Genomic DNA, 27,307 nt, shown 5'->3' with positions numbered 1-27,307 from the left:
TCATTTCTGAAGCATCATCCTCACAAACTCAGCTCCCTACTCCCAGCTTTAAGAGCATTCTCTCACATTAATCTCAAACACATTTGCTTTTATGTCAAGGACCTCCCTCCCTAAACACAATCTGTCCTTCCCATTTCTCCTCAAGGTATATTTTGGTTCTCAATCCATCTTCTTTAGGAACTCCAAAAAAAAAATACTATTCTTACTCTCATTTTCATTCTGAGCTTGCCAGGTTTAGCTGAAACTCAACCTCCTTTCAACCTTTATAGACGAACCTCCTCGGAGATCGCAAATCTCCTGAATCAAGGCAGGTATCCCGTTTGTTCAGTACTGTTTCGCGGTCTTTTCACGTTCTGTCCTTCAACTACTTTGCTGCTATTTACAAGGCACTTGAGAACAGGAGCTTTCCAGCCATATTTCCCACCATATGACTGACTGCTGATGCTAGGAGTATTTATAGCTTACCAAAAAGACCTTAGTCTTTCACACATTTGTCCTCTGCCACCGTCCAAAAAACAAATCGGTGTAATTTCTTTCCTCTTCTCCAGGCAACTTCAAGGTTTTGCCCCGGGGAGAGAAGCTTTCGGTAGCTGTTGCCTAGTAGGGATAGTAAGGCAAGGAACATGAGTTCCATTCTGTACTGTTGGATAAGCTCTTGTAGAATTTAATCTTCACAACTTGAAAAGGCAGGCCTTACCGCACCCTTGTAACAAATGAGGACTCAGAGGCTGGGGGCAATCTGGTCATTGTCCAAGGACACAGCGAGGAGGTTGGCGATGCCAACAAGGGGCCCTTGCCCCCTGGTAAAGGATGCTGCCTGCTGCCACTTGTCTAATAGAGGAAGTATGCTTGGTGACCACCTGCTCTCCAGGGTATCTGGCAGTTAGTTAGTTGCTCGATGAACATTTGCTGAGTGAACAAATCATTAGAACTCAGTAAACACTGCATAAATGTGGTGAAGAATGCTGGAGCTGGAAGGGACAACTGATTGATAATCAGAGTAATCGACTCGTTTTTCTGATACCTAAAGGGAGGATTCGAGATGTCGGTGCCCTACAGCAGGTTAATGGCAGAGCTAAGATATGGAAGAATTTACGTATGTATCTGTTTAATAATGAACGCCTGCTATGGGAGAGTGCTAGACTCTGGGGAGACTATGTGGTCAAGGAGAAGCACAAGCTTCCCAATTCCCTCTCCAGAGCGCTAAAAAAGAAGAAGAAGAAAGAAAATTCTCAGAGAAAAGGACGTAAAAGAAGAGCGAGGAGAGACTGGTGTGGACCCGAGTGGAGAAGTTCGATACAAAAGGGAAAAGCGAGACAGCGGCGCGCCCGTCGGCCTGTTTCTCCGCCGCGCCACACGGGGGCGCTGCAAGCCTGCTCGCGTCCCGGGCCCGGCGGCGCCACCCGCTCGCCTTTTTTCCCGGCGGAAATGCCCAGGCGATGACGGAAAGCCGGAGGGAGGGGAGAGAAAGAGCGAGAGAGAAGGAGCCTGGGAGGCGAGAGCGGCCGGCGGCCGGCAGGCGGCGGGTGCCCATCCTCCGGCGGCAGCTGCGCGGAAGCCCCGCACGTCCCCGCGTCCTTCACCGACTCTCCGGGCGCGCGGGCCGGCGGGCCGGGGCGGGCGGGGGTCTCCCGGAGGCCGCGCGCTCGGAGCCGCCCGAGGGGCTTGGGCGGGGCGCGGGGTCCGCAGTGCCCGGCTCCTCCCTCCCCCGCCGGGAGCTGGCGGCGGCGGCGGCGGGGGGCTAGGGGAGCGGCGCCCGGGGCGGGGGCGCGCGGGGGGCGGGAGGAGGCGGCGGCGGAGGGGCGGGGGCCGCCATGGACGACAAGGCGTTCACTAAGGACCTGGACCAGTGGGTCGAACAGCTGAATGAGTGTAAACAGCTCAACGAGAACCAAGTCCGGACGCTGTGTGAAAAGGTGAGCGAGAAGAGGGGCGAGGTGCGGCCGGGGAGCCTCGGCTGGGTGGGGGAACCCCCTCCTCCTTCCCCTCTCGGGCCGCCCGCCCGCCTTCATCCCGGCACCCGGTCCAGGCACCCGCGGAGCTGCGTCTCCCGCTTCGGCATCAGACCTGGGCGGGGCCGGGCCTTTCCAGGACCCCTCTCGGGACACAGCCCTGGTTAGGCCCAGACCCCCGCTCCGCCCCGGACCCAGACCTAAGGCGTCCGGGATGGGTGGGCGGGGGCTCCGTGGCACCTGGAATTCATCACCCGAGTGTGATTGTGGGGTGACCGGCGCTCTAGTGAGGATTGCTGACAACCCCATTATTAACCCCGGCGGACTGGCAATCCCGAAGCTTCAACCGCCAGGCAGATTAATCTCCTGCAGCCTCGTAATGGAAAGTGCACCGAAATGAGCCTGGGTGTTGTGAATTATCAACGCGCGTGGTAAGAAACTGAGGCTTTTTCTCAGGTGACTTGGCCCTTCAAACATCGCTAATACTTGGTAATGCGTCAGGCATTTGTTTGTAGAGAGGTGGGTGTGATGGCAGACTGTGATTTTTTAAAATAGAAGTTGACTCTAGTTGAGACAGATGGTGGCTGGTCTTCACGTTGAGAGGCTCTTTGGAAGCAAAAATGTTTGATTTTTCAGAAACAAGACGGCAAGTCTTCAGTTTGGCAACAGTGCCTACCTGAAATGATAAGTGGGGTCTGTGTTTCTCCTGCAGGGTAGCACTTTTCAGAAGGTTATTTCTGTTTCTGTTACTTGTAAGGTTTTTTTCATTGCCAAAAAGTAATAAAATATGCAGATGGTTTACTGTTTTCAGTCGCTCTTGATTGTGTGATCGTAGACAATCTTCTGAATTCTGTATCCATTTTTTTCTTAACCATTGGAATTATTTTGGACTTTACTTTTTTTTCTCATTCATCTTTTATAGCCTAGACTATTTTTATGTAAAAAGGTCTCGTGAAGGAGTAACAAAATTATTTATCCTTTAATGCTTTTGAATTGTTACGTATTTTTAAGCCATAATCCCTAAGACTTTCTTGATTTTGTTTGGAAAGCAGGATGCCTCAGAAAGGCATTGAAGGAAAGATTTTATTAATATTACTTATAGAGGACCCTTAAAATTAAATGTCTAAGAAATGGAAGAGTTAGTACGTACTAAGTTGAAAATAGTGTTTTGTTTTTTAAATTAAGTGTAACACTGTTTTGGGTCTTTATTAACATTTTTTTTTTTGAAGTATAATGTTGCATTTAAGTGTTCAACAAACTTATTCAGCTATAAACATACAATATTCTTTTTCAGGTTCTTTTTCATTATAGGTTATTACGTGACACTGGGTATAGTTTCCTGTGCTATACAGAAGGTTCTTGTTGTTTCTTTTACATAGTAAAGTAGTGTGTATATGTTAATCCCAAACTGCTAATTTATCCCCTCCCCATCCCCTTTTGGTAACCCTTAGTTTGTTTTCTATGTCTATGAGTCTACTAAATAACTATTGATACAGGAGGATGTATTTCTGTAAATAGAACTGGCAAAAAGTGGTATATTTGTGTTTCTGAGACAAATTGCTTATGGACCGCTTCAAGTTCTGGCTGCATTCAGTTTTCTTGTGTGATAACCTGTAATTTCACGTTTTAAAATTTGCTTCAAATCGCTGTCTCTCAGGCTCTCCTGTCAGGTGAAATAACCCAGTTGTGCAGTTAGCTGAGTCCGTTAGCCTCACTGTGACTAGTAGACATGGACTGTAAGCGGTGGGCAGGGGTGGTAGTTGAATCGGCTCTTCTCTCTGACTGTCTGATAATTTTAAGATGTCTTTCTGGAGAAGAATGTTGCACCCCTCCTCGATCACACGATCCTTTAATCACCTGAGCAAGCTTTCTGAATTTGTCCAGAGAGATTATTTTGACTTCAGCTCCTAAATAAATTGGACTGCCAGTCCCGAGAATCTTTGAGGTATATTTAAGCTTATATCTTACCCACTTTTTTCTCTGAATATTTGTACTTTTCCACCAAGCATGAATTTTTAAGTGGCAGCTCTGTCATTTATCTTTATCCTCCACTTTTGCCAGGGACGTGGAGTGCTCCGCCGCCCCCCGCCCCCGCCCCTCTCAGCCGTGCTTGGTGTGGAGCCCCTTTCCAGCAGCTGTGGCAAACCTTTGTGGTGTTGGTTTTCTGTCACCTAACCTTACAGTTCCATTTTACTTCCCTACCTCTGCCCTCCTTTTTCCTGCTGAGTGCAGCATTTGTTTGTAATGGCCAGCCTGCATTCAGACCCTGGCTCCACAGCTTGATGGCTGCCCAGCCCTGCCCCTCCTGTTCCTTATCGCTAAGGCCGGGGTGATCACTGACCTCCTGGTTTGCTGACCTCCTGGGGCAGTTGTATTAAGACTCCACTGGAGTGAAGTCCTAACAAGAAATTTGCAGTAGATACTAAATGAAGGAAAGCTAAAAAAAAAAAAAAAAAAACCAGCTGTTCTATCTTCTTTTAAGTGTCATCCTATTTTCTTTTGGAAGAAGCTGCAAAATAAACAGATTTGTCGATATGACTTCTCTGTGGAGAATGTACTTCAAGAGAGGTTTTCCATTTAGTGGCTCTAGAATTCTGAAAAAGTTTCGTTATTTCTTGTGATCCCTGTTACCTGAAGCACAAACTGCTGGGATTGGTAGTAGTTCCTCACTTGGTCTACTTAATATGTGTTCTCCCCTTCCAGGTCAAGAATGGCAGGCATAAAGAATATAAGAGAAAATAAAAAGTTAAGCCTAATGTTTTAAAACTGTAAAAATCATCTTTTTGTTTAATTCTTCGTGACTAGATTTTAGTTTTTTTAATAACATTTTTTGAGAGTCTATTAGAAATATTATTTTATAGAAAGTTACATCATAGGATGGTGATTTCTTCCTCAAAATTAAATTTCTGTTCTAACTCAGATTGCCTGAATCTTAATCAGCTGAAATTAAAGACCAGAGTGGTACTGGGAAATAGCCCTGTTTTGAGGTAGTGGCAAAATAAAATCCATCCAAATGCCAATTGGAGAATAACTTGATTAAAAAATATATATGGGTATGCATGATATGGTATGTCTGGCCTTCAAGGTTAGTTTCTGTCTAGAGAAAAACGGTTTGCATAAAATAGTTAAGGCATGTCTTCCAAGAAGATGACCAACTCTTAACATGAACTTAAATTAGCAGTCCAGGGGCTCCCTGGTGGTCCAGTGGTTAAGAATCCACCTTGCAGTGCAGGGGACACAGCATCAGTGCCTGATCTGGGTCCCACACGCCACGGAGCGACTAAGCCCATTCGCCACAACTTCCGAACCCACGTGCCGCAGCCACTGAAGCCTGCGTGCTCCTAGGGCCCCTGCTCCACAACCAGGGGAAGCCCATGTGAAGCAGCGAAGACCCTGCACAGCCAAAAATTAAATAAAAAAAGTTTTAATTAAGAAAAAAAAACGAGCAGTCGAACTTAGGGGCCAGTTGCACGTTTTGCCCTCTTGGTGGGCAGAGCGGTTGCTTCTCCGTCTGCGCACGGTGTGCACCGTGATTTATAAGGATAGGGGCCTGGAGAGCCAGCCTGGCACAGCTGAGCACATTCTGACTAGAACTATATTTAACGTTTGGTAGAGTCTCAGGAGGAGACATTTTTAGGCTCTTCGACCTGATAAACTTTATTTTATTCTGTAGAACCTTGGTGATGATATTCTAAGCAGGGAGGGAAATTTTAGCCCATGTGTGTGCGAGCAGAGCTTTATGCTGATGATCATACAGTGGCTACTTAGAAACAATTTGAGGTTTGTATAGATAAATATGTAAATTCTGTATTGGTCTAATGGATATGTTCCTGGGTCCTGGCCCCAGCCTTGAAAGAAGCAGAATTCTCTGTAGGGTATTACTTCACTGATGTGAAATAGCATGCGTAAATTCATGAATGCCTAAAACCATCTTAATGAAAATTAGGTCCTGGTAAAAATGATTTTTCTGAGTTGAGAAAAGCTCTCGAATGGTTTTCTTTAATAGTTTGTACTTAAAATTGGTGTTAACAGCCAAAAAGCCTGTTACTTTCATTTTAACTTCCCTTGAGCCAGCTCTGGTGGCCCATAGAGTTGAAAATGCAGTGATGGAGAGGACGTCCCTGGTGGCCCGCTGAGGAAGCACCTGCCTTCCAGTTCAGCGGCACCGTTTCGGTCCCTGGTCAGGGACTAAGACCGCACGTGCCGCAGCGAAACAGCCCACGAGCTGCAGCTGCTGAGCTCCCGCGCCACACCCAGGACCTGACACGGCCAGATACAAATAAGTCATTCTTTTAATTCAGTGATCGAGAGAGAGAGTAGCGTGTTTCTGTCTTACTATAACAAAAAATAGCATGACTGCGGTGAAATCTGAGGTTAAAACCCAGTATTACCAACTGAACAAATCATTTTCCGTGCTTATCTAAGCCATCCTTCATGTCAGACAGGTAAAGAAACTAAACCAGACTGGACTAGCATGAACTACTGCTCCGACTAAAAAGCAGCCTTTTTTAAAATCAGTTCATCATTTCTCAGCTGTCCATAGGATGTGTAAAATCATGTTCACAGATAAAATGAAGATAATTATATAAACTACTTTCACATGGAATAGTTTTATTTGCAACATATGTCTTACTCTACTTTGAAGATCTTGCAGAGATTTTTCCTTCACTTTTTCTTTTAGGTGCTATGAAGGGCTTGGTGGATGAAGTCTTCTTTGATTAAAGGAAATCAAAATGCCATAAATTGAAGTTAAAATTAATACCAAAACAGTCACTGCATTTTACTACATAAACTATGTGTATTTCCTGAACTCAGTTTTTCTAAGAAAAAATGGCATTAAAATCACTGTCGTCCTTTCCTGGCAGTCCAGTGGTTAGGATGCCACGCTTTCACCACAGGGGATACCAGCTGAGTCCCTGCTCAGGGAGCCAGGATCCCGCGTGCTGTGTGCTGCTGCCAAAAAATAAAATTTAAAAAAAAAAAAGATCCCTGTCATCTTTCCAAGAAGGCTAGTTCAGAGCCACAGCAGGGTTTCACATTTAGGTTTGGGCTTTCCTTGTATGTTTAAATTGAGGTACAATTCGTATAGTATAAACGTTTGCCCTATAAAGTGTACAACTCAGTGGTTTTAGTATATTCATCGTTTTGCGGTCATCTCTACCATATAATTCCAGAACATTTTCATCACTCTGGAAAATAAACCCTGTGCCCACTAGCAGTCAGTCCTCACTCTTCCTTCTCCATCCCCTGGCGGCCACTGATGGACTTCTGTCTCTCTGAATTTGCCTGTTCTAGACACTTTATATCAGCGTCATCATGTGATACATCCTGTTTTGTGTCTGGCTAAAGATTCCACGTTGTAGCCTGTGTCAGTATTTCATTCTCTTTTGTGGCTGAATAAAATTCCCTTATATGAATATAGCACTGTGGTTGTTTTTAGGTTATTGCCTAAAAACAACAATAATAATTAGGTTGTTGCCATCTAGAATTTGTTTCAAAGTTCAAAAAGTTATTTTTTAAGATTGAAAAAGTGCTTAATCGCCCAGTCGTGTCCAACTCTTTGCGACCCCATGGACTGTAGCCCGCCAGGCTCTTCTGTCCATGGGGGTTCTCCAAGCAAGAATACTGAGGTGGGCTGCATGCTGTCCTCCAGGGGATCTTCCCAACCCAGGCATCAGACCCAGGTCTCCTACATTGCAGGCGGATTCTTTAACAGCTGAGCCATCAGGGAAGCCCATTGAAAAAGTAATACTTTTTTTTTTTTTTTTTAATTTAAGCATCTCAAAAATGTAGGGAAGGAAACCAGCAGGCTCCACTGTTAAACGCACCTTCCCCTCCCATTACCGCCCTACCTCAGAGACAAACCTGAGGTGATTTTCCAGCCTTTTGTTCTCTCTGTGCAAAAAGCATGTGTTTTGTGGGCTAGTGAGGATGTTTGTGATGTACGGTTTTTATTAAGATGGGATCACAGTTATCCTAAAACCTTTTTAACCACACAGTGTCTTGTTCTGTGTACATATGCATGCCTCATTCTTTCTTAATTTTAACAGAGTATATGATTTTTTTCTTACTTGTGTTTCCAAGCTTGATATTACTTGGCATATAGACACTTGAGTGTCATTGAACTGAAAGAAAAAGTTTGTTCCCTTAAAAAAAAAAGTCAATTCTCATTTTTGGAAGAAACCTCATAACTGCAGGAGGACAGGCCACCATACTTACATTAACCTTGCCCTGTAGGATCTAGAGGGCTTCCCTTGTGGCTCAGCTGGTAAAGAATCCACCTGCAATGCAGGAAACCTGGGTTCAATCCCTGAGTTGGCAAGTCCCCGGGAGAAGGGAAAGGCTACCCACTCCAGTATTTTGGCCTGGAGAAGTCCATGGACTGTATAGTTCCTGGGGTCGCAAAGAGTTGGGCATGACTGAGTGACTTTCATGAGATTTAGAGGTTTATTTGATCTCATCTTTTTCAGAGATCACTCTGTTCTGTGGCTTTCTTTAGATGAATTTGCCTAGGAGTAAGAGGTAATCACTTTTTAATAGCAGATGATTTATGTATAAATAGAGGGGAAAGGAATTTGTATGCTGGCTATCCCAAAACCAAATTCAGTAGCTTTGTGGTATTTTGGTTCCAGTGATGGGCACCAGCACAGAAATAGAGATGTCAATAGCATGTCACCTGTTGAGGGGCTGGGAAGACTTGACGTTTCCATTTTCTGTATTCTTAAACATAGGTAGAGTGAAAATAAAGAATTATATGTGAATGTCATTTCCAAACTTATTTTTTCAGTTCTGTTCATAGATTTGACTTGACGGCAACAAGGAAGAATGTTTTAAGTGGGTGAGAAACGAAACAAGTTTGAATGGATAGGAACACAGCAGTGCATCAGTAGTAACAGCGGTCTGCCTGCGTGCATCTGGACCAAGTGGCATCTTCCATCACCACAGTCCTTCACTTGACAGTTTTAACTAGGTCTTATCAGAGTCTTGGGGATGGTCTTGGTCACTGTCACCTGTACGGTGTCACAAACTTCATCCGTAGTTCTTCAGGCACTCTGTCTATCATATCTAATCCCTTGACTCTATTTGTCACTTCCACTGTATAATCGTAAGGGATTTGATTTAGGTCATACCTGATGAAGTGATCAACACCATCCCCAAGAAAAAGAAAAGCAAAAAGGCAAAATGGTTGTTTGAGGAGGCCTTACAAATAGCTATGAAAAGAAGGGAAGCAAAAGGCAAAGGAGAAAAGGAAAGATATACCCACTTGAATTCAGAGTTCCAAGGAATAGCAAGGAGAGATAAGAAAGCCTTCCTCAGCGATCAATGCAAAGAAATAGAGAAAACAATAGAATGGGAAAGACTAGAGATCTCTTCAAGAAAATTAGAGATACCAAGGGAATATTTCATGCAAAGATGGGCTCGATAAAGGACAGAAATGGTATGGACATAACAGAAGCAGAAGATATTAAGAACAGGTGGCAAGAAAACACAACCCAGATAACCACAGTGGTGTGATCACTCACCTAGAGCCAGACATCCTGGAATGTGAAGTCAAGTGGGCCTTAGAAAGCATCACTACGAACAAAGCTAGTGGAGGTGATGGAATTCCAGTTGAGCTATTTCAAATCCTAAAAGATGATGTTGTGAAAGTGCTGCACTCAATATGCCAGCAAATTTGTAGAACTCAGCAGTGGCCACAGGACTGGAAAAGGTCAGTATTCATTCCAGTCCCAAAGAAAGCAATGCCAAAGAATGTTCAAATTACCACACAATTGCAGTCATCTCACACACTAGCAAAGTAATGCTCAAAATTCTCCAAGCCAGGCTTCAACAGTACATGAACTGTGAACTTCCAGATGGTCAAGCTGGTTTTAGAAAAGGCAGAGGATCCAGAGATCAAATGGCCAACATCTGTTGGATCATCGAAAAAGCAAGAGAGTTCCAGAAAAACATCTATTTCTGCTTTATTGACTGTGCTGAAGCCTTTGACTATGTTGCTCACAACAAACTATGGAAACTTCTTCAAGAGATGGGAATACCAGACCACCTTACCTGCCTCCTGAGAAATCGGTATGCAAGTCAAGAAGCAACAGGGAACAACATGGAACAACAGACTGCTTCCAAATCAGGAAAGGAGTATGTCAAGGCTGTATATTGTCCACCTGCTTATTTAACTAATATGCAGGGTACATCATGAGAAACGTTGGGCTGGAAGAAGCACAAGCTGGAATCAAGATTGCCGGGAGAAATATCAATAACCTCAGATAGGCAGATGACACCACCCTTATGGCAGAAAGTGAAGAAGACCTAAAGAGCCTCTTGATGAAAGTGAAAGAGGAGAGTGAAAAAGTTGGCTTAAAGCTCAACATTGAGAAAACGAAGATCATGGCATCTGGTCCCATCACTTCATGGCAAATAGATGGGGAAACAGTATCAGACTTTATTTTGGGGGGCTCCAAAGTCACTGCAGATGGTGACTGCAGCCATGAAATTAAAAGACGCTTGCTCCTTGGAAGAAAAGTTACGACCAACCTAGATAGCCTGTTAAAAAGCAGAGACATTACTTTGCCAACAAAGGTCCAGCTAGTCAAAGCTGTGGTTTTTCCAGTGGTCATGTATGGATGTGAGAGTTGGGCTATAAAGAAAGTAGAGTTCTGAAGAATTGATGCTTTTGAACTGTGATTTTGGAGAAGACTCTTGAGAGTCCCTTGGACTGCAAGGAGATCCAACCAGTCCATCCTAAAGGAGATCAGTCCTGGGTGTTCCTTGGAAGGACTGATGTTGAAGCTGAAACTCCAGTACTTTGGCCAGCTGATGCGAAGAGCTGACTCATTTGAAAAGACTCTGATGCTGGGAGGGATTGGGGGCAGGAGGAGAAGGGGACGACAGAGGATGAAATGGTTGGATGGCATCACCGACTCAATGAATATGAGTTTGAGTAAGCTCTGGGAGTTGGTGATGGACAGGGAAGCCTGGCGTGCTGCAGGCCATGGGGTCTCAAAGAGTCAGACACGAGTGAACGACTGAACTGAACCGAACTATCGTCAGTCTTCACGCATGTTCAGTCATGTCCAACTCTTTGCGCCCTCATGGACTGTAGCTTGCTAGGCTCCTCTGTCCATGGGATTTCCCAGGTAAGGATACTGAAGCAGGTTGTCATTTCCTCCTCCAGCAGATCTTCCCCATGCAGGGATAGAAGTTGAGTCTCCTGTGTCTCCTGCATTGGCAGGAGGATTCTTTACCACTGATTCACCAGGGAAGCCCCTATCAGAGTCGTAGAGATAATTAAGCTTTGAGTACTAAGTCACATTAAAGAAACAGTCATGAGAATTACATGCAGAGTTACACAGTGTACAGAAAAGAGTTGGCATAGCAGCCCCAAGACCACTGTCTGATTAAAGGCTGGGTGTCAGGGTTGCCATTGGTGTCTGGAAGCTTGGATTTGGGGAGGCTTCACACCATTCCCTGTTGAGAATGGCTCACTGTGCCTAAACCATTCATGCAAACAGTGTGATTTATGCTGGACACGTGGTTTTCTTTGAATGTCTAGTGGAGAAGGCAATGGCACCCCATTCCAGTACTCTTGCCTGGAAAATCCCACGGAAGGAGGAGCCTGGTAGGCTGCAGTCCATGGGGTCGCAAAGAGTCGGACACGACTGAGCAACTTCCCTTTCACTTTTCACTTTCATGCATTGGAGAAGGAAATGGCAACCCACTCCAGTGTTCTTGCCTGGAGAATCCCAGGGATGGGGGAATCCAGTGGGCGTCTGTCTATGGGGTCGCACAGAGTCGGACATGACTGAAGCGCCTTAGCAGCAGCAGCAGAGGGCCCAGCTCCCCATCTGGGCGCCGAGGCTGAAGAGCGTCCGGGTGACGGGCAGGTTGCGCATGGGCGTCAGGTGCGTTCTGTGCACCTCCGCCTGGAGAGGACTCTGAAGCCTGCCCTTGGTTTGCTCAGGGCCGTGCGTCTGGCCTTTTCCGTCTGGTGATTGTGCTGTGTCTGTTTTTACTGTCGTAAGTCATAGCTGTGAGTACACTTGCGTGCTGAGATCTGTGGATCGTCTTTTGTGAATCACCAGCAAACCTGGGGCGCTTTTGGGGACCCCTGACACACAGAGGTTTGTACATTGAGAATTCTAGCTGTCAGGTGAACTGTATACTTAACTTCTGCCAGGCCAGCCCACCCTTTGCTTGAAGGGACCCAGAGTGATCGCAAAATAAGAGCACTTTACAATAAAGGGTGTGAGTTATAAATCATTTAGAAACATTAGGGATCTGTACTGTAAAGATAAAAATTTGTCTGGCCTGATGAAGTACTTCATTGTATGAAGATAAAACCTCAGGAAGCTATTAATGTAAAGCAAACACACACTGTGAATGATGTCTCTTAACTCATCTTCATAGTTTTATAAAACCTGTGCTGGGTTAAGATAACCATATGTCCTTAAAAGAACAGTTGAATTGGATAATATTTACATTTTGGTGCTTTTTATTTCCATGTTTAAAATAAGGTACTGAAGATAGTGTTTGTATATGAAGGAGATTTCCTGTTTAGATTTGGAACCATCAGCTGAATGTTGAGGGGTTTTCTCAGTAATAATAAGTACAAGACATCAGGTCCAGGGACTTCTTGGTGGTCCAGCGGTTGACCACTTTCCATTGCAGGGGACGTGGGTTTGATCCCTGGTTGAGGAAGTAAGATCCCGCAAGCCCTGGGGTAACTCAGCCTGTGCGCACCACAGAGAGCCGGCACAGCCAAAAAAAAAAAAAAAAATAGACATCAGGTCCAACTGAACTCTGATTTATGTTCCTCAGTTTGATTTTTTTTTCCTGAACAAAATTAGGAAGCTTTTTATGGACTAAACTTGATAAAAACGCTGTTTCATTTGTGAACTTGGATAGAAGATACTTGATAATCTCTTTGGTGCTAATTGGAATTACACCTTGTAGCAGCTCTGCCCTCCTCCTTGCCCCATCCCAGTGACTGACTGGGCAGCAGGGAGCTCATGTCTCAGTTGGTACATATACTTTTACCATATTTGCTCATTACTTGAGAGTATTTTTTCATTTACTTCTGATTCTGGGCTCTTATAGGAAAAGTTGTTAGATAAGTGAGGTGTCATGAACTTGAACTTAGTCAATATATTTAATTTGTCACTGTTTATGTATAAATTCTGTGCTTTAGGGCCTCTGAACAGTAACTTGAGTTATTAAATATAGAATAGTTGAAATAAATTGAAAATTGTCCTATGAGTTGGTGTAAGGTGTTTGTGAAAGAATTTGAATAATTGTGACTTTTTCTTTAATATTGATATTTGTAATCTATAAATAATATTGTTCATTTAAAAAAAAAACAGCTTTGAGATGAAATTTCTATACCATACAAGTCACTGATTTTGAGTGTTCAGTTCACTGGCTTTTAGTACATTCATAGATATGTGCATCCATCACCGCCCTATTAGAATATTTTCATTACCCCAGAAGAAATCTCATACCCCTTAGTTATTACCCCTCAGCCCTAGGCAGCCCTGATGTTCTCTCTCTGTAGATTTGTCTGTTCTGAACATTTCACATCCATGGAGTCATCCAATATGACCACTTGTGACTGTCTTTCACTTAGTATGTTTTCAAAGTTAATAGCATGTAATCAGTCGTTCATTGCTTTTATTATTGAATAATACTCCACTGAACAAACAATACCATTATTTATTCATAAGTTAATGGATGTTGAGGTAGTTTCCGCTTTTTGTCCATTGTGAGTAATGCTGCCATGAACGTGTGTCAGCTGCAGTTTTCACTTCTCGAGTGTCTGTCTAGGGGTGAATTGCTGGATCACACGGTAGTTCTGTGTGTAACACTCGGAGGGACTGCCGGACTGTTCTCCACAGCAGGTGTACCGTTCTGGATTCCCACCAACACTGTGTGAACGGTCCCAGTTTCTCCACATCCTCAGAAACACTTCTAATTCTACGACGTGTACAGTGGTATCTTCTTGTGGTTTTAGTTTACGATTTTATAATGCACATTTCAGTTGATTTTTTTCTCCACATTTTCTTAAATAGACAAGAAATGATGCCTTCAGATTTGTGGTAGAATCTTTTTTTTCAATTGTTGATTTCATTTCTTTAACAGGCTAAGGAAATTTTAACAAAAGAATCAAATGTACAAGAGGTCCGTTGTCCTGTCACCGTCTGTGGAGATGTGCATGGCCAATTCCACGACCTTATGGAACTCTTCAGGATCGGTGGGAAGTCACCAGACACAAACTATCTGTTCATGGGCGACTATGTAGACAGAGGTTATTATTCTGTGGAAACGGTAACTCTTCTTGTGGCATTAAAGGTATGACTAAAGAAATGCATTTTTTCCCCCAAGCTTTAAATCAGCAAAAGACAGAGTGGGCATTGCATATCATAATGTTCTAGTTTATGATCCATTCATTTTATAGCCCCTTAAAATAATGGTTGATTTTACATCTTTGGGGAAAAAGATATGAAAATGATGCATTAAACATCTCTTGCCTATTTCTGGCAAATTATTTCTATAGGTTGTAATCCATAGCTGAAGTCTTGGAATCATTTTTAGTCAACTTATCCCGCATATATAGTTAATTGATACTGTATTTTTAAAATTCTTGCCTTGAGAAATCTGTTATTCCTGTGTCTTTTCTATTTTTACTGTCATTTAATGCGTATCTTCATCATGTCACTTTAATTAGTACAGTAATATTTTAATTAGTACAGTAATGTGATAACCTACATTTCTGTCTCCAAGACCTGACCCCTCCAAATCTACCTTGCATATGCTGCCAGATTAAATCTCTCATTTAACTTTCATCTTATTTCACTGTTCCCAGCTCTTCAATGATTTTGTGTTACCTTTAGAATCAGGCTTACACTCCTTGACTGATCCTCTACTGTCTAGCCTGAATTGGCTGCTTAGAGTTGGTAGCATAAACTTTTTGCCTCAAATCAGAGAGTTTAAACGTGCTGTCTGTCTCCAAATATTTCCTTATCTGATTTCTTCAGAAGATCAGTCTCTCTTATTTCTTATCCCTCTGCCACAACTCGGCTCAAGTCCTACTGCTTCCATGTTAGCCTTCCTCTTTTTACTCTAGATTATCATGAAACTTGCTCACATCCCTTATTTATGTCACATAGTGGTTTCTTGCCTTGTTTTATTTATTTCTCATTCTTCCTTAAATGAAATTAGTCCCCATCCAGCAGAATTCACGTATTATATTTCTGTGGAACTGGCATCTAGCTTTGAACTCTGTGCTCAGTGTTGGACACACAGTGGTTGCTTAGTAAATATATATGAAGTATGCACTTGCAGCTTTTTGGTTTACAGAATCTGATGCTTTTTCATACTTATCAGACACATTCCTAACTAAAAATTATTCCATAAAGTACATCTCTATGTTCTGTCATGGAAAGGAAGCTATAAATACATTTGAAATTTTGCCCAGATTTTTCAGAGCCGTTTTTGTGTTTTGTTAGCAAATACATTCTTCCTTGTGGGAAAAAGGAGGAAGAGTGTAGAGTTTATCTCAAATCCAGATCTCTGGTCTGTGTCCACTGAGCATTAAAAAGTCATAGTGTTCTGGAAACACTGGGAAGACTAATGATAATATGAGTATGAGAAAGTGTTAGAGACAAAGAATCAGGTGCAAATATCGGTTAAATAAGGAATTCCAGCGAGGGGAGTATGAGTACATAGTAATGAAGAAAGATGACCATAAAAAAATATTTCAAAGTAATCAAGAGGGGACCTGGTGATGAGTAAGATAGTTTTTTATTCTGAGAAAGAATTAACATTTAATGTATTGGCCATTAAATGAAGCGGGTCAGAGGTTAATGTGCTTAACTAATGCTAGTAGCTACCAGGTATACCACGGGTTCCTTTTCCTTCCCTCCAGGTGCGTTATCCAGAGCGCATTACAATACTGAGAGGAAACCACGAAAGCCGACAAATTACCCAAGTTTATGGCTTTTATGACGAATGTCTGCGAAAGTATGGAAATGCCAATGTTTGGAAATATTTTACAGATCTCTTTGATTATCTGCCACTTACAGCTTTAGTAGATGGACAGGTATGTATGTGGAGGTGGATAAAAGCTTTCTTATTAGTAATTTAGGGGCTAGGTTTCTGTGACATTCTTTCTGCATCTCCCTGGCCTTGTCTGTGTCTTTCCCTTAAAGTTTCAGAACAGGGCGTTGGGTGAGTTTTATGTGAGACAGCAAATCCTTTCTTTCATCCTTCTTCACCTTCCTGCTTCCCTTTCCACCTATTGATCCATCTATTTATACACCATGCGTTAAGTGACAGTCTGATTCTAAGTAATCGGACAAATCTCCCTCCTTGGAAACCTTCAGTCTTCTACTAACACTCATAAGATAAAAATTATTTCCAGATGACCAAGTGGAAATATGGTGCAGACTAAAACTTTTAGGTGTAGTAAGGGATGCAATGCAGGGAAATGCATTTATTTATAAATCACATTTTATCTGTAGAAAAATAGAAAAGAAATGTAAAATAAACATTTAATTCAAAGAGTGAAACACTAAATAATTTAAAGGATTAATTCAAAATAAAAGCAGAAATGGATACCAACAAATACAGAGATGATGAATATAGCCAAATGCAAGGTTTGAAAAGTCTATTTGGGAAACATAATAGTAAAAACTGATCCAGAAAAAGAGGAGGAGGTCGCATAAAACACTGGGATTGAAAATAAAGCATTACTGTTAAGTATGGAGGTACTTGCATATCACAGGTACAGCTTTACTTCAATAAAGTTGAAAAGATAGGTGAAATTTATTATAGCAGAATATTATTAAACTGCTTCAAAGAATTTAGATCAGTGTAAATAACTACCAGGCTAAGAAAAAACTGAAGAGTTACCAGATCTAGATAGTTTTATAGGCAGATTCTACCAAACCTTTAAGAAATACAACATTTCCATGTTTTAGAGCTTAGGAAAAGATGGAGAGCTTAAAGCTCACTCTGTAAAGCTAGTATAGCCCCAATATAACATCAGACATGGCAAGCACAGAAAGATAAAATCAGACCAAAACCATCTGAATGACGTGCTGTATTTTTGAAGCTCCATTAAGGAGTGAAATAGCTTAACTGGATTAAAAAAAAAAAAAACCCCACTGACTATGCTGCTGCTGCTGCTAAGTCGCTTCAGTCGTGTCCAACTCCATGCGACCCCATAGACGGCAGCCCACCAGGCTCCCCCGTCCTTGGGATTCTCCAGGCAAGAACAATGGAGTGGGTTGCCATTTCCTTCTCCAGTGCATGAAAGTGAAAAGTGAAAGTGAAGTCACTCAGTCGTGTCGGACTCTAGCAACCCCATGGACTGCAGCCCACCAGGCTCCTCCATCCATGGGATTTTCCAGGCAAAAGTACTGGAGTGGGGTGCCTTTGCCTTCTCCGACTGACTATACTTACCAGCAAAACATCAGAAACCTCTTCAAAATCAGGAAGAAAGTGTCCTCTAAAACTTTATTATTACTATCTCTGACTAAGAATCCCTGGAGGCTGGACCTGGGAGTACTGTCTCCCCTCCCTCCCACCAAATCTTTTATTTTTCAATTTTGTTTTTGGAAGTCCTAGCTAATGCACTGAGCTGTAAAAAAAAAAAAAAAAAAATTAAAAGGTATAAACACTGAGAAGTGAAAGTGAAAGTCGCTCAGTCGTGTCCAACTCTTTGTGACCCCATCAGTCCATGGAATTCTCCAGGCCAGAATACTGGAGTGGGTAGCCTTTCCCTTCACCAGGGGATCTTCCCAACCCAGGGATCAAACCCAGGTCTCGCGCACTGCAGGCGGATTCTTTACCAGCTGAGCCACAAGGGAAGCCCAAACATTTGAGAAGAAAATAACAAAATTATGATTTTGTTATTTGAAAATAACATGATTATGTACTCAGAAAACTCTTAGAAAACTGACAGGCTGTTATATTAGAATCATTAACAGGCATCAGTAGGGTCTTTGCTGTAAGAGAAATTTTAAATTTTTATCTGTCAGCAGTAACCAACAGAAAAGGTAATGGTGGGTGATCACAAGCACAGAAATTGCATTCTAGAGAAAGCAGAAACACACTACATAAAATACCTAGGATTATAAAGAAAAAAGATAGAAGAAATATATTTGAATATTAACTGCTTTCTCTGATAATGTTTTCTGGTTTTTTCATTGTATTTTATAAAATTTTCCACTATGAACATTATGAAAGATTATTTTGAAAAGAAAAGCTACTAAGGTTGACATTTAGCATTTAATAAAACAAGTTCATTTTTTTAAAATTCCTAAACAGATATTCTGCCTCCATGGTGGCCTCTCTCCATCCATAGATACACTGGATCATATAAGAGCCCTGGATCGTTTACAAGAAGTTCCACATGAGGTAAACTTAAACTTAGTTTTAATGAAAAAGAAAGAAATATAACCACATGTGGTAGCCCTAGATTAGTCACGTGTGAGTGCTAATAATGTGTGTTATGTACTCCATTTTCCTTGCCAGGGCCCGATGTGTGATCTCTTATGGTCAGATCCAGATGATCGTGGTGGGTGGGGTATTTCACCACGTGGTGCTGGCTACACATTTGGACAAGATATTTCTGAAACGTTTAACCATGCTAATGGTCTCACACTGGTTTCTCGTGCTCACCAACTTGTAATGGAGGTATGTGCTTCTCCTGTGGGATGACGATCTCTGCTTCCAATAAGTGTTTCGATGAGGCTTCATGACTTCGAGTGTCAGAAACATCCCTCCCCATTACCTAAAGGAAAGGAGAAAAAACTTGGCTGGTTTTAGCAAGTAAGGAAAATATTGTTGACCAGAGCAAAACTGTAACTCACTTTAAGACTTAGAGAAAAGTTGCAAAAATAGTAACAAAAAAATTCCTTTGTATCGTACACTCAGATTCCTTGAGTATACTTTAATGTTTGCTTCATCATTCTCTCTCTTCCTGTTCCCCTTTCCCCTGACTTTTGAACTGTTCGAATGTCAGTTGCAGGTGAAATGCTCCTTTACATCCAAATTTCCGTGTGTATTTTGTAAGAATAAGGACTTTCTCCTAAATAACCATGGTATGGTTATCACAGTCTGGAAATTTTCATTGAGAAAGTACTATTATCTAAATACTTTATTCAAATTTTTATTATCTCACCAATGTCCTTTTATAGCTAAATTTTTTATAGCAAAATTTAACTATATTTGTGCGTTTAAGTCTAATCCAGGCTCATGCTGTATTCAGTCCTTTTTGACGTGGACATAATTCCTCAGATTTTCTTTGTTTTGGATAATCTTGACATTTTTGAAGACTACAGGCGTTTTGTAGAAATCGCCTTTGTTTGTGGTTTGGCTGATGTTTCCTTATGATTCAGGACAGGCATTTTTGGCGGGCATATCAGAGTGTGACATGATGCTTGTGTCCTTCTCGGCACATCATAGCAGGTCATGAGATCTGTCCCACTACTGGTGGCATTCACTTGGATCACTTAGTTAAGGTGGTGCCTGCCAGATTTCTCTACCATGATGTTACTATTTTTTTTAAACACTAAAGGAATATAAATAGAATATAATCCTTCCAAACCATTAGGGAGTGGCTTCAGGATGTTAGAGAAAACTTCACTAATCCAGTAGAGTCAGGTAGGGGAACAGCATGTTAAATAAAGAACATGAGTGCGGGTGGTAAAGATACACCTAATTCCATCAGTCATCGTAAGGAATGCGAATGGATGGAAATGTGCACTTCCCTGAAATACTGAGACCTTCAGATTGGATACAGAATCAAAATTCATCTGTTATTTGGGATTTATCTAAAACATACTGATACCATAGACCAAAAGTACAGGGATGGGAAATGGTGTATCAGTATATCAATTAGATAATTATCCAAAGTATAGCTAATAATATGAGCAAGGCTTTAGATACTTATAAATAAAAAGAAGTCTTCACTGATGAAAACTGATCTGGTTCTATGGGAGGGAATAATTCTAAATTTTAATTTACCTAGTAATAGAGTCAAAATTCATAAAGCAAAAGTTGACATAATTTAAGAGGAGGAATTGAGACCTCTTCCATCACTGTGGGAGAAATCTGAATACACATCCTAGCCCTGATGTCAAACATAGACCAAGCAGAAAAAGGTATTGCGCCCTAAGTAACAGAACAGTGTCCACAGGTGAGCCTCAGTGCAGATGTCTAGTATAAAAGATGGGCACCACATCAGGTGATGCACAGAATAAAGGTTGCATCTGTCAGCATAACAGTTTTACGGTGAAATACTGGTTTTGATGGGTTGGTTTTTTTTATTATTTTTTAATGTTGCAGGGATACAATTGGTGTCACGATCGGAACGTGGTTACCATTTTCAGTGCACCCAATTACTGTTATCGTTGTGGGAACCAGGCTGCTATCATGGAATTAGATGACACTTTGAAATATTCCTTGTAAGTACCTTTAAATTTTAATTGTATGGAATCACTTTTAAAAGGAGAACTATAATGTAGATTATGAAAATTAGAGGTAGAAGATTTCTGATTTTGAATTAGTGGGCCAAGAAACATGGCAAATCCTCTCCCCAACAGAACCCACCATTGGACTGGAGAATGTTACATTAAACTGTTATTTCACATTTTTGAGATTTGTCCTAAATGTATACAGCAAATGTAGACACACTGATTCTAGAAGATCTGCTGACTCTCAGCATAACACCTGAGTCTGTGGAATTTGAGTCACAGTGTGTTCTCTCCTGTTTCCAGATCCCTGGTACAGAAGCTACTCTGTAGGTGTGGCCAAGAAGACGGGGCTTCTTCCCCGACACAGGCAGATGCCAGCATATCTCAGCCTCTCCAGTCCAGTTCTGTACAGTCAGTCAGGCTGAGACTCCTTTCCCCTTCCTGGTCCTAGGGTGGAGGCTGTATTCCAGTTGGGCACATTAGGAGTAGAGAATGCTGCATCCCTGGTTCTTGCCAGCACCGGCTCTAGAACAGGGGATGCCACGAAGAAGTGGGCCTTCATACCCGCCTGCATCTTTTAGCAGTGAAATGAAAGTTCTGTTCAGAGAGATGCAGGGAAAAGTTCCTCACCTTTGCCTGAGGGGACTGACCTTACTTAGAACAGAGGGTCAAGAATTGCAAGCCTAAGTATTGTGTTGAAGACAATGGGTAATATGGTGGAGACCAATGAAGAAGGCTCTCATAGCTCCCACAATATTAGTAGCAGTAAGCAAAAGAGGAAAGCAAGGAGAACTTTAACAGATAAAACCAGGAAAAGAGAAGAAGAGCTTTCCTGAGATCATCACAACTGGGAGAAAAGAAGGCAGTACTCAGTTACTAGGCTGTATGGACACAGGTGTAGTCAGACATCACGGTCAAAATGCTGAGAGTCTAAAAGAAGAAATCCTGGCAACAGTAAGAGAAAAATGACTTACAAAAGAGTACCTCAATGGAGTAATCAGCTGACATCGCCTCAGAAAGGCAATGAAACATTCTTAAAGTGCTAAAAATAAAAAAAATCCAGGTCATATCCAGCACAACTTCAAAATGAATGCAAAAAAGGGCATACTCAGATAAACAGAAACGGAGAGAATTCCGTTCTAGCAGACCTGCCATATAAGATACACTTCAGGCTGAAAGCAAGGGACACCAGACAGTAAGTCTGCTACACACAGAAAATAGTAATTGCATCTTCTTAATGAATTTAAAAATCAGTTGCATGACACAGTATGGATATATTTATAGTATAGTTGAACTTATAAGAAATGGAATATACAGAAATGGTAGATTTGACAGTAACAGCACAGAAGAGGTGGGGGGGAACAAAGCTGTACTAAAGTAAGGGCCACCAGATGGTAAATTTGAATTAAAGGAAGTATATGAAGAAAAAATGAGGAAGATATTTAACAAAATCTATAAATATATACTCACTCTCCTGTCTCAACTTAAGGTTGTAAGAGTGTGTAAAATAGTAATTACATAGTATACTAATTATATAGTATTATATATAATTTAGGGGTTTATAAAATATATATGTGTGTGTATAACATCAGTAGCAAAAAAAATAAAGTACAGATGGAAAGGAGCTATATGCTATCTAGGAGTGAACACCTCTTAATTCACTAGAATTTACAAATCTGAAGTAAAATTTTGCAAGTTGTATAGTCTAGGTTCTAGAGCAACTGCTAATAAAATAAGTGTACAGTTATTAAGGAATTTAAATAGTATGTTAGAAAATAATATTTTACTACAAAGAATGCAGTGAGAGCAGGAACCAAGAAACAAAAGGCATAATTTTAAAAAAGAAAATGACAGGTATAAAATCCAGTCGATATCAGTAGCACTGAATGAGTCATCAACATAATGCTACCAAAGCGCAGAAATTATCAAGTTGCTGTTTTTGTTTTTAAATATCTAGCTTTATAATGTCTATAGGAAATATAATTTATATTCAAAAACATGAATAGGTTAAAAGACGCATGATGAGAAAAGATATGCTATGCAAATAAGAACCACAGAAGTGCTGAACTGGATATACTAATGTCAGGCCAAACAGATTTCAAAACAAAAATTGTTACTAGATGTGAAGAAGTATATTTCACAGCGATCGAGAGTCTGACTGTCAGGGAAATATGTCACAAAGATAGGCACTTGATAGTGGAGCCCTGAAATACATGGAGCAAAAGGAACAGAACTGAGAGTCAGACAGTTCAACAATAGCTGGAGACTTCATTATGCCACTTGGCAGTAACAGGAGTACACAGAAGACCAGCAAGAAAATAGAGGGCTTGAGAAACATTTTCCCTCACATCTACAGAACTCTCCACCCGGCAACAGCAGAACAGTCTTCTCAAACACGCCTGGAACATTGTCCAGTACTGACCATGTGCATGGCTACAAGCCAAGCCTCAGTAAATTTAAGAAGAATGGGATCATACAAAGTATATTCTCCAAACATGGTTGGATGAATTAGAAATCAATAACAAAAGAAAAACTAGGAAAATGTATAAATAGGTAGAAATAAAGTCACTCCTAAATAACCTTTCAGGTAGTCAAAAAGAAAATGAGATGAGTGAAAATGAAAACACAGTGTACCAAAACTTACTGGATATCCCAGGGAAAGCAGTGTTTTCAGAGAAATTTATGGTTGTAAATGCCTATATTAGAAATCAGGTAGAATTAGAAGTTGACAGTCTGTAACCCAGAAGAGGGCTCTCACCAGAACTCACTCGTGCTGGTACCCTCATCTCCAAATCCAGCCTCCATAACCTATCTTTACATCTTATGGACCTAGAAAAAGAAGAGCAAGTTAAAGTTAGTGCAAGCATATGGAAGGAAATAAAGTTAGTGGTGGAAATAAAATCAAATAGAAAAATACTGAAAACCAGTGAAACCAAATGTTGTTTCTTATTGATAGAATTGAAAAGCCTTAAGTAGATTGGCCAAGAAAAAAAAAGAGTGAAGACCCAACATGAGCAAAATCCACACAAGCCTTACTGAAATAAAAAGAATTGCAAGGGAATACAAGGAATAACTGTATGGGGCAAATTAGGTAAGTAGGATAAAATGGATGAATTCCTAGAAAGACAAAAAGAAAAACTACCAAGACTGACTCAGTAGAAATAGAAAACCAATAAACCTGAAGCAAGTGAAGAAATTGAATTAATAATTTTAGGACTTCCTACTAAGAAAAGCCCAAGCCCAGTTGGCTTCAGTTGTGAATTGACCAGATGATTAAAAAAAGGAGTTAGCACCTTTTTTAAAAGGAAAAGCCTGCACAAACACCTCCAAAAAAACAGAAGAGGAAGGATTATTTCCCCAGCCATTCTTTAAAGATATTTCCTAATACCGAAATCAAAGACGTTTTAAGAAAACTACAGACTAGTCTTTATGCATATACAGATGCAATGATGTGCAACAAAATAGTAACCAAGTCCAGCGGTATATGAAAAGGATTATACACTGACCAAGTGGGGTTTATCCTAGGAATGCAAAGTTGGTTCAAAACAGGAAAATTAGTCCTTATAATAAACCATATTAACAAAGGACAGAAACCACATGATCGTCTCAGTAAGGCCAGAAAAAGCCATTTGTCAAAATTCACAATAAAAATACAGTTGACCCCTGAACGACACAGATTTGAACTGCATGAGTCCACTTACATGTGGTTTCCTGTTTTAGTTCTCTAACACTAGTATTACAGGATCCTTGGGACCGCAGGCAGGAACCACACATACAGAGGGCTTGACTGTAAGTTATACTCGGATTTTCAACTGCAGAGGGGCGGGACCCCAACCCCTCCCTCGTTCAAGGGTCAGCTGTACCCACCTAGTCAAAGAAGGGAACTTTCCCATCTGAATAAAGGTCATCTACAAAACCCCCATAGCTAATTTCATCATTCTTAATAGTGAAAGACTGAATGCTTTTCCCTTAAAATCTAAAACAAGCATGTCTGCTCTCATTGCTTCCATTCAACTGATGATAATATTACAGACCTCTTATGTCAGACGTGAGCCAGACAGCTTGTTAGCTTAAATCTTCACTGTGGCTTAGTGAGCTGGTTTTGTGGAAGAGAACACCTGCAGTGACTACCCAGGGTCACAAAACAGAAAAGGTGGGAGACGAGCACTGCTCTTTCTGCCTCAACGTCTTGTTCTTAATTGATTTGTATGCCTGCAAAGTCAAAACCTGTAACCAATTGCTTTCTCTCTCTTTTTTTTTTTTTTTTTTGCCATTTATAGCCTTCAGTTTGACCCAGCACCTCGTCGTGGAGAGCCTCATGTGACCCGGCGCACCCCAGACTACTTCCTGTAAATCCCTCTTGGGAAAACCTGCCTTTGTATGTGGAAGTATATCTGGCTTTTATATATATATATATAAATATATATATATAAAAACAACAAAAAAAGCAACAGTAATCTATGTGTTTCTGTAACAAATTGGGATCTGTCTTGGCATTAAACCACATCATGGACCAAAATGTGCCATACTAATGATGAGCGTTCAGCACAATTTGAGACTGAAATTAGTGCAACACTAAGTTCTAGATCGGTCGGTCTTAACAGTTTGCCTGCTGTATGTGTAGTAACCATTTTCCTTGGGACTGTTCAAGCAAAAAAGGTAACTAACTCCATCTCTTGCACTTACTGGGAAATTTTAGTTAAGAGTGTTTAACTGGCATGGATTAATAGGGTTGGATTTTTATTTTTAAGAAAAATTCACAAGCTAACTTCCACTTAATTCATTACCATTTATTTTATTGAAATGTATAATTAACTGAAAAAAGGATTCTTGGGAGTACGTTGTCATAACATTTAAAGAGATTTCCCTTCTTTAAAACTAAATTACTGTTTTATGTTGATCTGCATATTTCTGTATATTTGTCATGATAGTGCTTGCATTCTACTTGGTGTACTGAGCAAATAAACTTTCTGTTTTAAACAAAAACGTATTGAGTTACTGTGGTACACTTCAAATGAACATTTTACTTGCTTGAAATTTCATAGATCTCTGACTTGTAATAATAGTTGTGTTGAGGTACTTTCGCCCCCCTCTCCTGCCTCCTCCCCCTTCTTCTTTCAACCTGGCTTCCTTTCCTACCTTTCAAATCTTTGATGTTAGTACTTGGATCTGAAGTTCTGTGTCTCTAGGAGGTTTTCTGAGAGACTGTATTCTTGTATTTAAGGGCTTCCCTGGTGGCGCAGAGGTTAAAGCGTCTGCCTCCAATGTGGGAGACCTGGGTTCAATCCCTGGGTCGGGGAGATCCCCTGGAGAAGGAAATGGCAACCCACTCCAGTATTCTTGCCTGGAGAATCCCATGGACGGAGGAGCTTGGTGGGGCTACAGTCCACGGGTCGCAAAGAGTCGGACACGACTGAGCGACTGCACTTCACTTGAGGTACTTTAAATGTGGTGTTCTTTGTATAAAACTTATTTTCAGAAGAAAAAAATTTTGATAGTACCCAATAACTTTTAGGCCATAATAGATTATTATTTGTAAACATCATCTCATTAGGTAATTTGTATTATGCAGATTTTTTTAAGTCTTTGTTGAATTTGTTACAATATTGTTTCTGTTTTATGTTTTGGTTTTTTGGCCGTAAACCATGTAGGATTTTAGCTCCCAAGAGAACCTGCAGCCCCTGTATTGGAAGGCAAAGTCTTAACCACTGGACCACCAGGGAAGTCCCCCTGTTATTCACATTTTAAACGGTGGATTATATGCTAAAACTGTAGGATAGCATATGGCTGGGTAAACTCTCTTAAAAACAAAAATATGTTATTTTATCTTTACCTTTTAATCTAGAAATGAGAATAATCTCCAGATAAACTTTAGTACAACTGGTAGGACTAGTTAAGTGTGTAGTATAAATCCCAAGTAGTAGAAAGGAAAATACAGAGTCCTTATGTGGTGTGAAGAAGAAGGGGAAAAAAAAAAATTTGAATTTTTTCATCTTTATATAAGAAAATGACATGGTAAAAATAGGTATAAACATCTCAAAATTACAATCAATGTAAATGAACTATATTTTCTAGTTGAAAGACATAAAGGGTCAAGTTTGATTTTTTAAGAAAATCCAGCTATATAGCTGATTACAAGACACATACCAATAGCAAATTATTTGGATAGGTTGAAATTAAAAATAGATTAGACCAAGAAAAGATGTTAAATGAGGGAAATCTGGAGTAGCTATATAAATATTAAAACAGAGTTGGAGACAATTTTAACAGTGTAAGATCAATACAAATGGAGTTAATACATAATTTAAACTTTTATGCACATACCAAAATAGCCTCAAATATGTTAAAAAGCCTTAGAAATGCAGAGAAAGATTGACAAGTTTGCATTACAGTGGCAGAGTTCAACTCACTTCTCTGTTATACAGTAAAACACAAATTGTGGAAGATTTGAAAACATTTGAATAAAATTGATAGAATAAACATATATACATCTCTGTATTCCAATAGAGAATACAGTCTTGTCAAATTTATATGGGACATTTATAAAAATTGGCCATTATTAGGCCATAAGGCAAGTCTCAGAAACTTTCAAAGAACTGATACATGACACCAAATTCTGACTGTAGTGCAGTTAATTTAGAGGTTAATAGTGAAATTAAAAAATAACTCAAGGGTCAAAGAAGGCTATGGCACCCCACTCCAGTACTCTTGCCTGGCAAATCCCATGGACGGAGGAGCCTGGTAGGCTGCAGTCCATGGGGTCACTAAGAGTTGGACACGACTCAGCAACTTCCTTTTCACTTTTCACTTTCATGCATTGGAGAAGGAAATGGCAACCCACTCCAGTGTTCTTGCCTGGAGAATCCCAGGGACGGGGGAGCC

The 27,307-nt window shown here is 40.8% G+C and overlaps 1 protein-coding gene across 2 annotated transcripts; it reads left to right on the top strand.

The window, feature by feature from the left end:
* The first annotated feature begins 1,471 nt into the window (after positions 1 to 1,471).
* On the top strand, positions 1,472 to 25,411 carry PPP2CB (protein phosphatase 2 catalytic subunit beta). 2 transcript variants are annotated; one of them, XR_009493071.1, is made up of 8 exons: positions 1,472 to 1,916; positions 14,085 to 14,294; positions 15,871 to 16,044; positions 18,276 to 18,365; positions 18,483 to 18,644; positions 20,298 to 20,416; positions 23,382 to 23,516; positions 24,706 to 24,790. XR_009493071.1 is itself a non-coding variant. In NM_001075857.1 (7 exons), the coding sequence occupies exons 1-7, from the start codon at positions 1,815 to 1,817 to the stop codon at positions 24,776 to 24,778; spliced, it is 930 nt and encodes a 309-aa protein (NP_001069325.1). In that variant the 5' UTR covers positions 1,808 to 1,814; the 3' UTR covers positions 24,779 to 25,411. The 2 variants fall into 2 exon arrangements, 1 of the variants encoding a protein (NP_001069325.1); NM_001075857.1 differs by lacking the exon at positions 23,382 to 23,516 and having other exon boundaries at positions 1,808 to 1,916; positions 24,706 to 25,411.
* Positions 25,412 to 27,307: the final 1,896 nt, after the last annotated feature.

Source organism: Bos taurus, chromosome 27, assembly GCF_002263795.3.
Source record: "Bos taurus isolate L1 Dominette 01449 registration number 42190680 breed Hereford chromosome 27, ARS-UCD2.0, whole genome shotgun sequence".
Taxonomy (NCBI): Eukaryota; Metazoa; Chordata; class Mammalia; order Artiodactyla; family Bovidae; genus Bos; species Bos taurus.
Note: the sequence above shows the minus strand (reverse complement) of the source record. Positions and strands in the feature narration are given on the sequence as shown.

Bases quoted from the DNA above. Each gene is read 5' to 3' on its own strand.
- PPP2CB (NM_001075857.1), top strand. From the start codon at position 1,815: ATGGACGACAAGGCGTTCACTAAGGACCTGGACCAGTGGGTCGAACAG. The intron at 1,917-14,084 runs GTGAGCGAGAAG...TTTCTTTAACAG, and splicing joins TCCGGACGCTGTGTGAAAAG to GCTAAGGAAATTTTAACAAA. The intron at 18,366-18,482 runs GTAAACTTAAAC...TTTCCTTGCCAG, and splicing joins TACAAGAAGTTCCACATGAG to GGCCCGATGTGTGATCTCTT.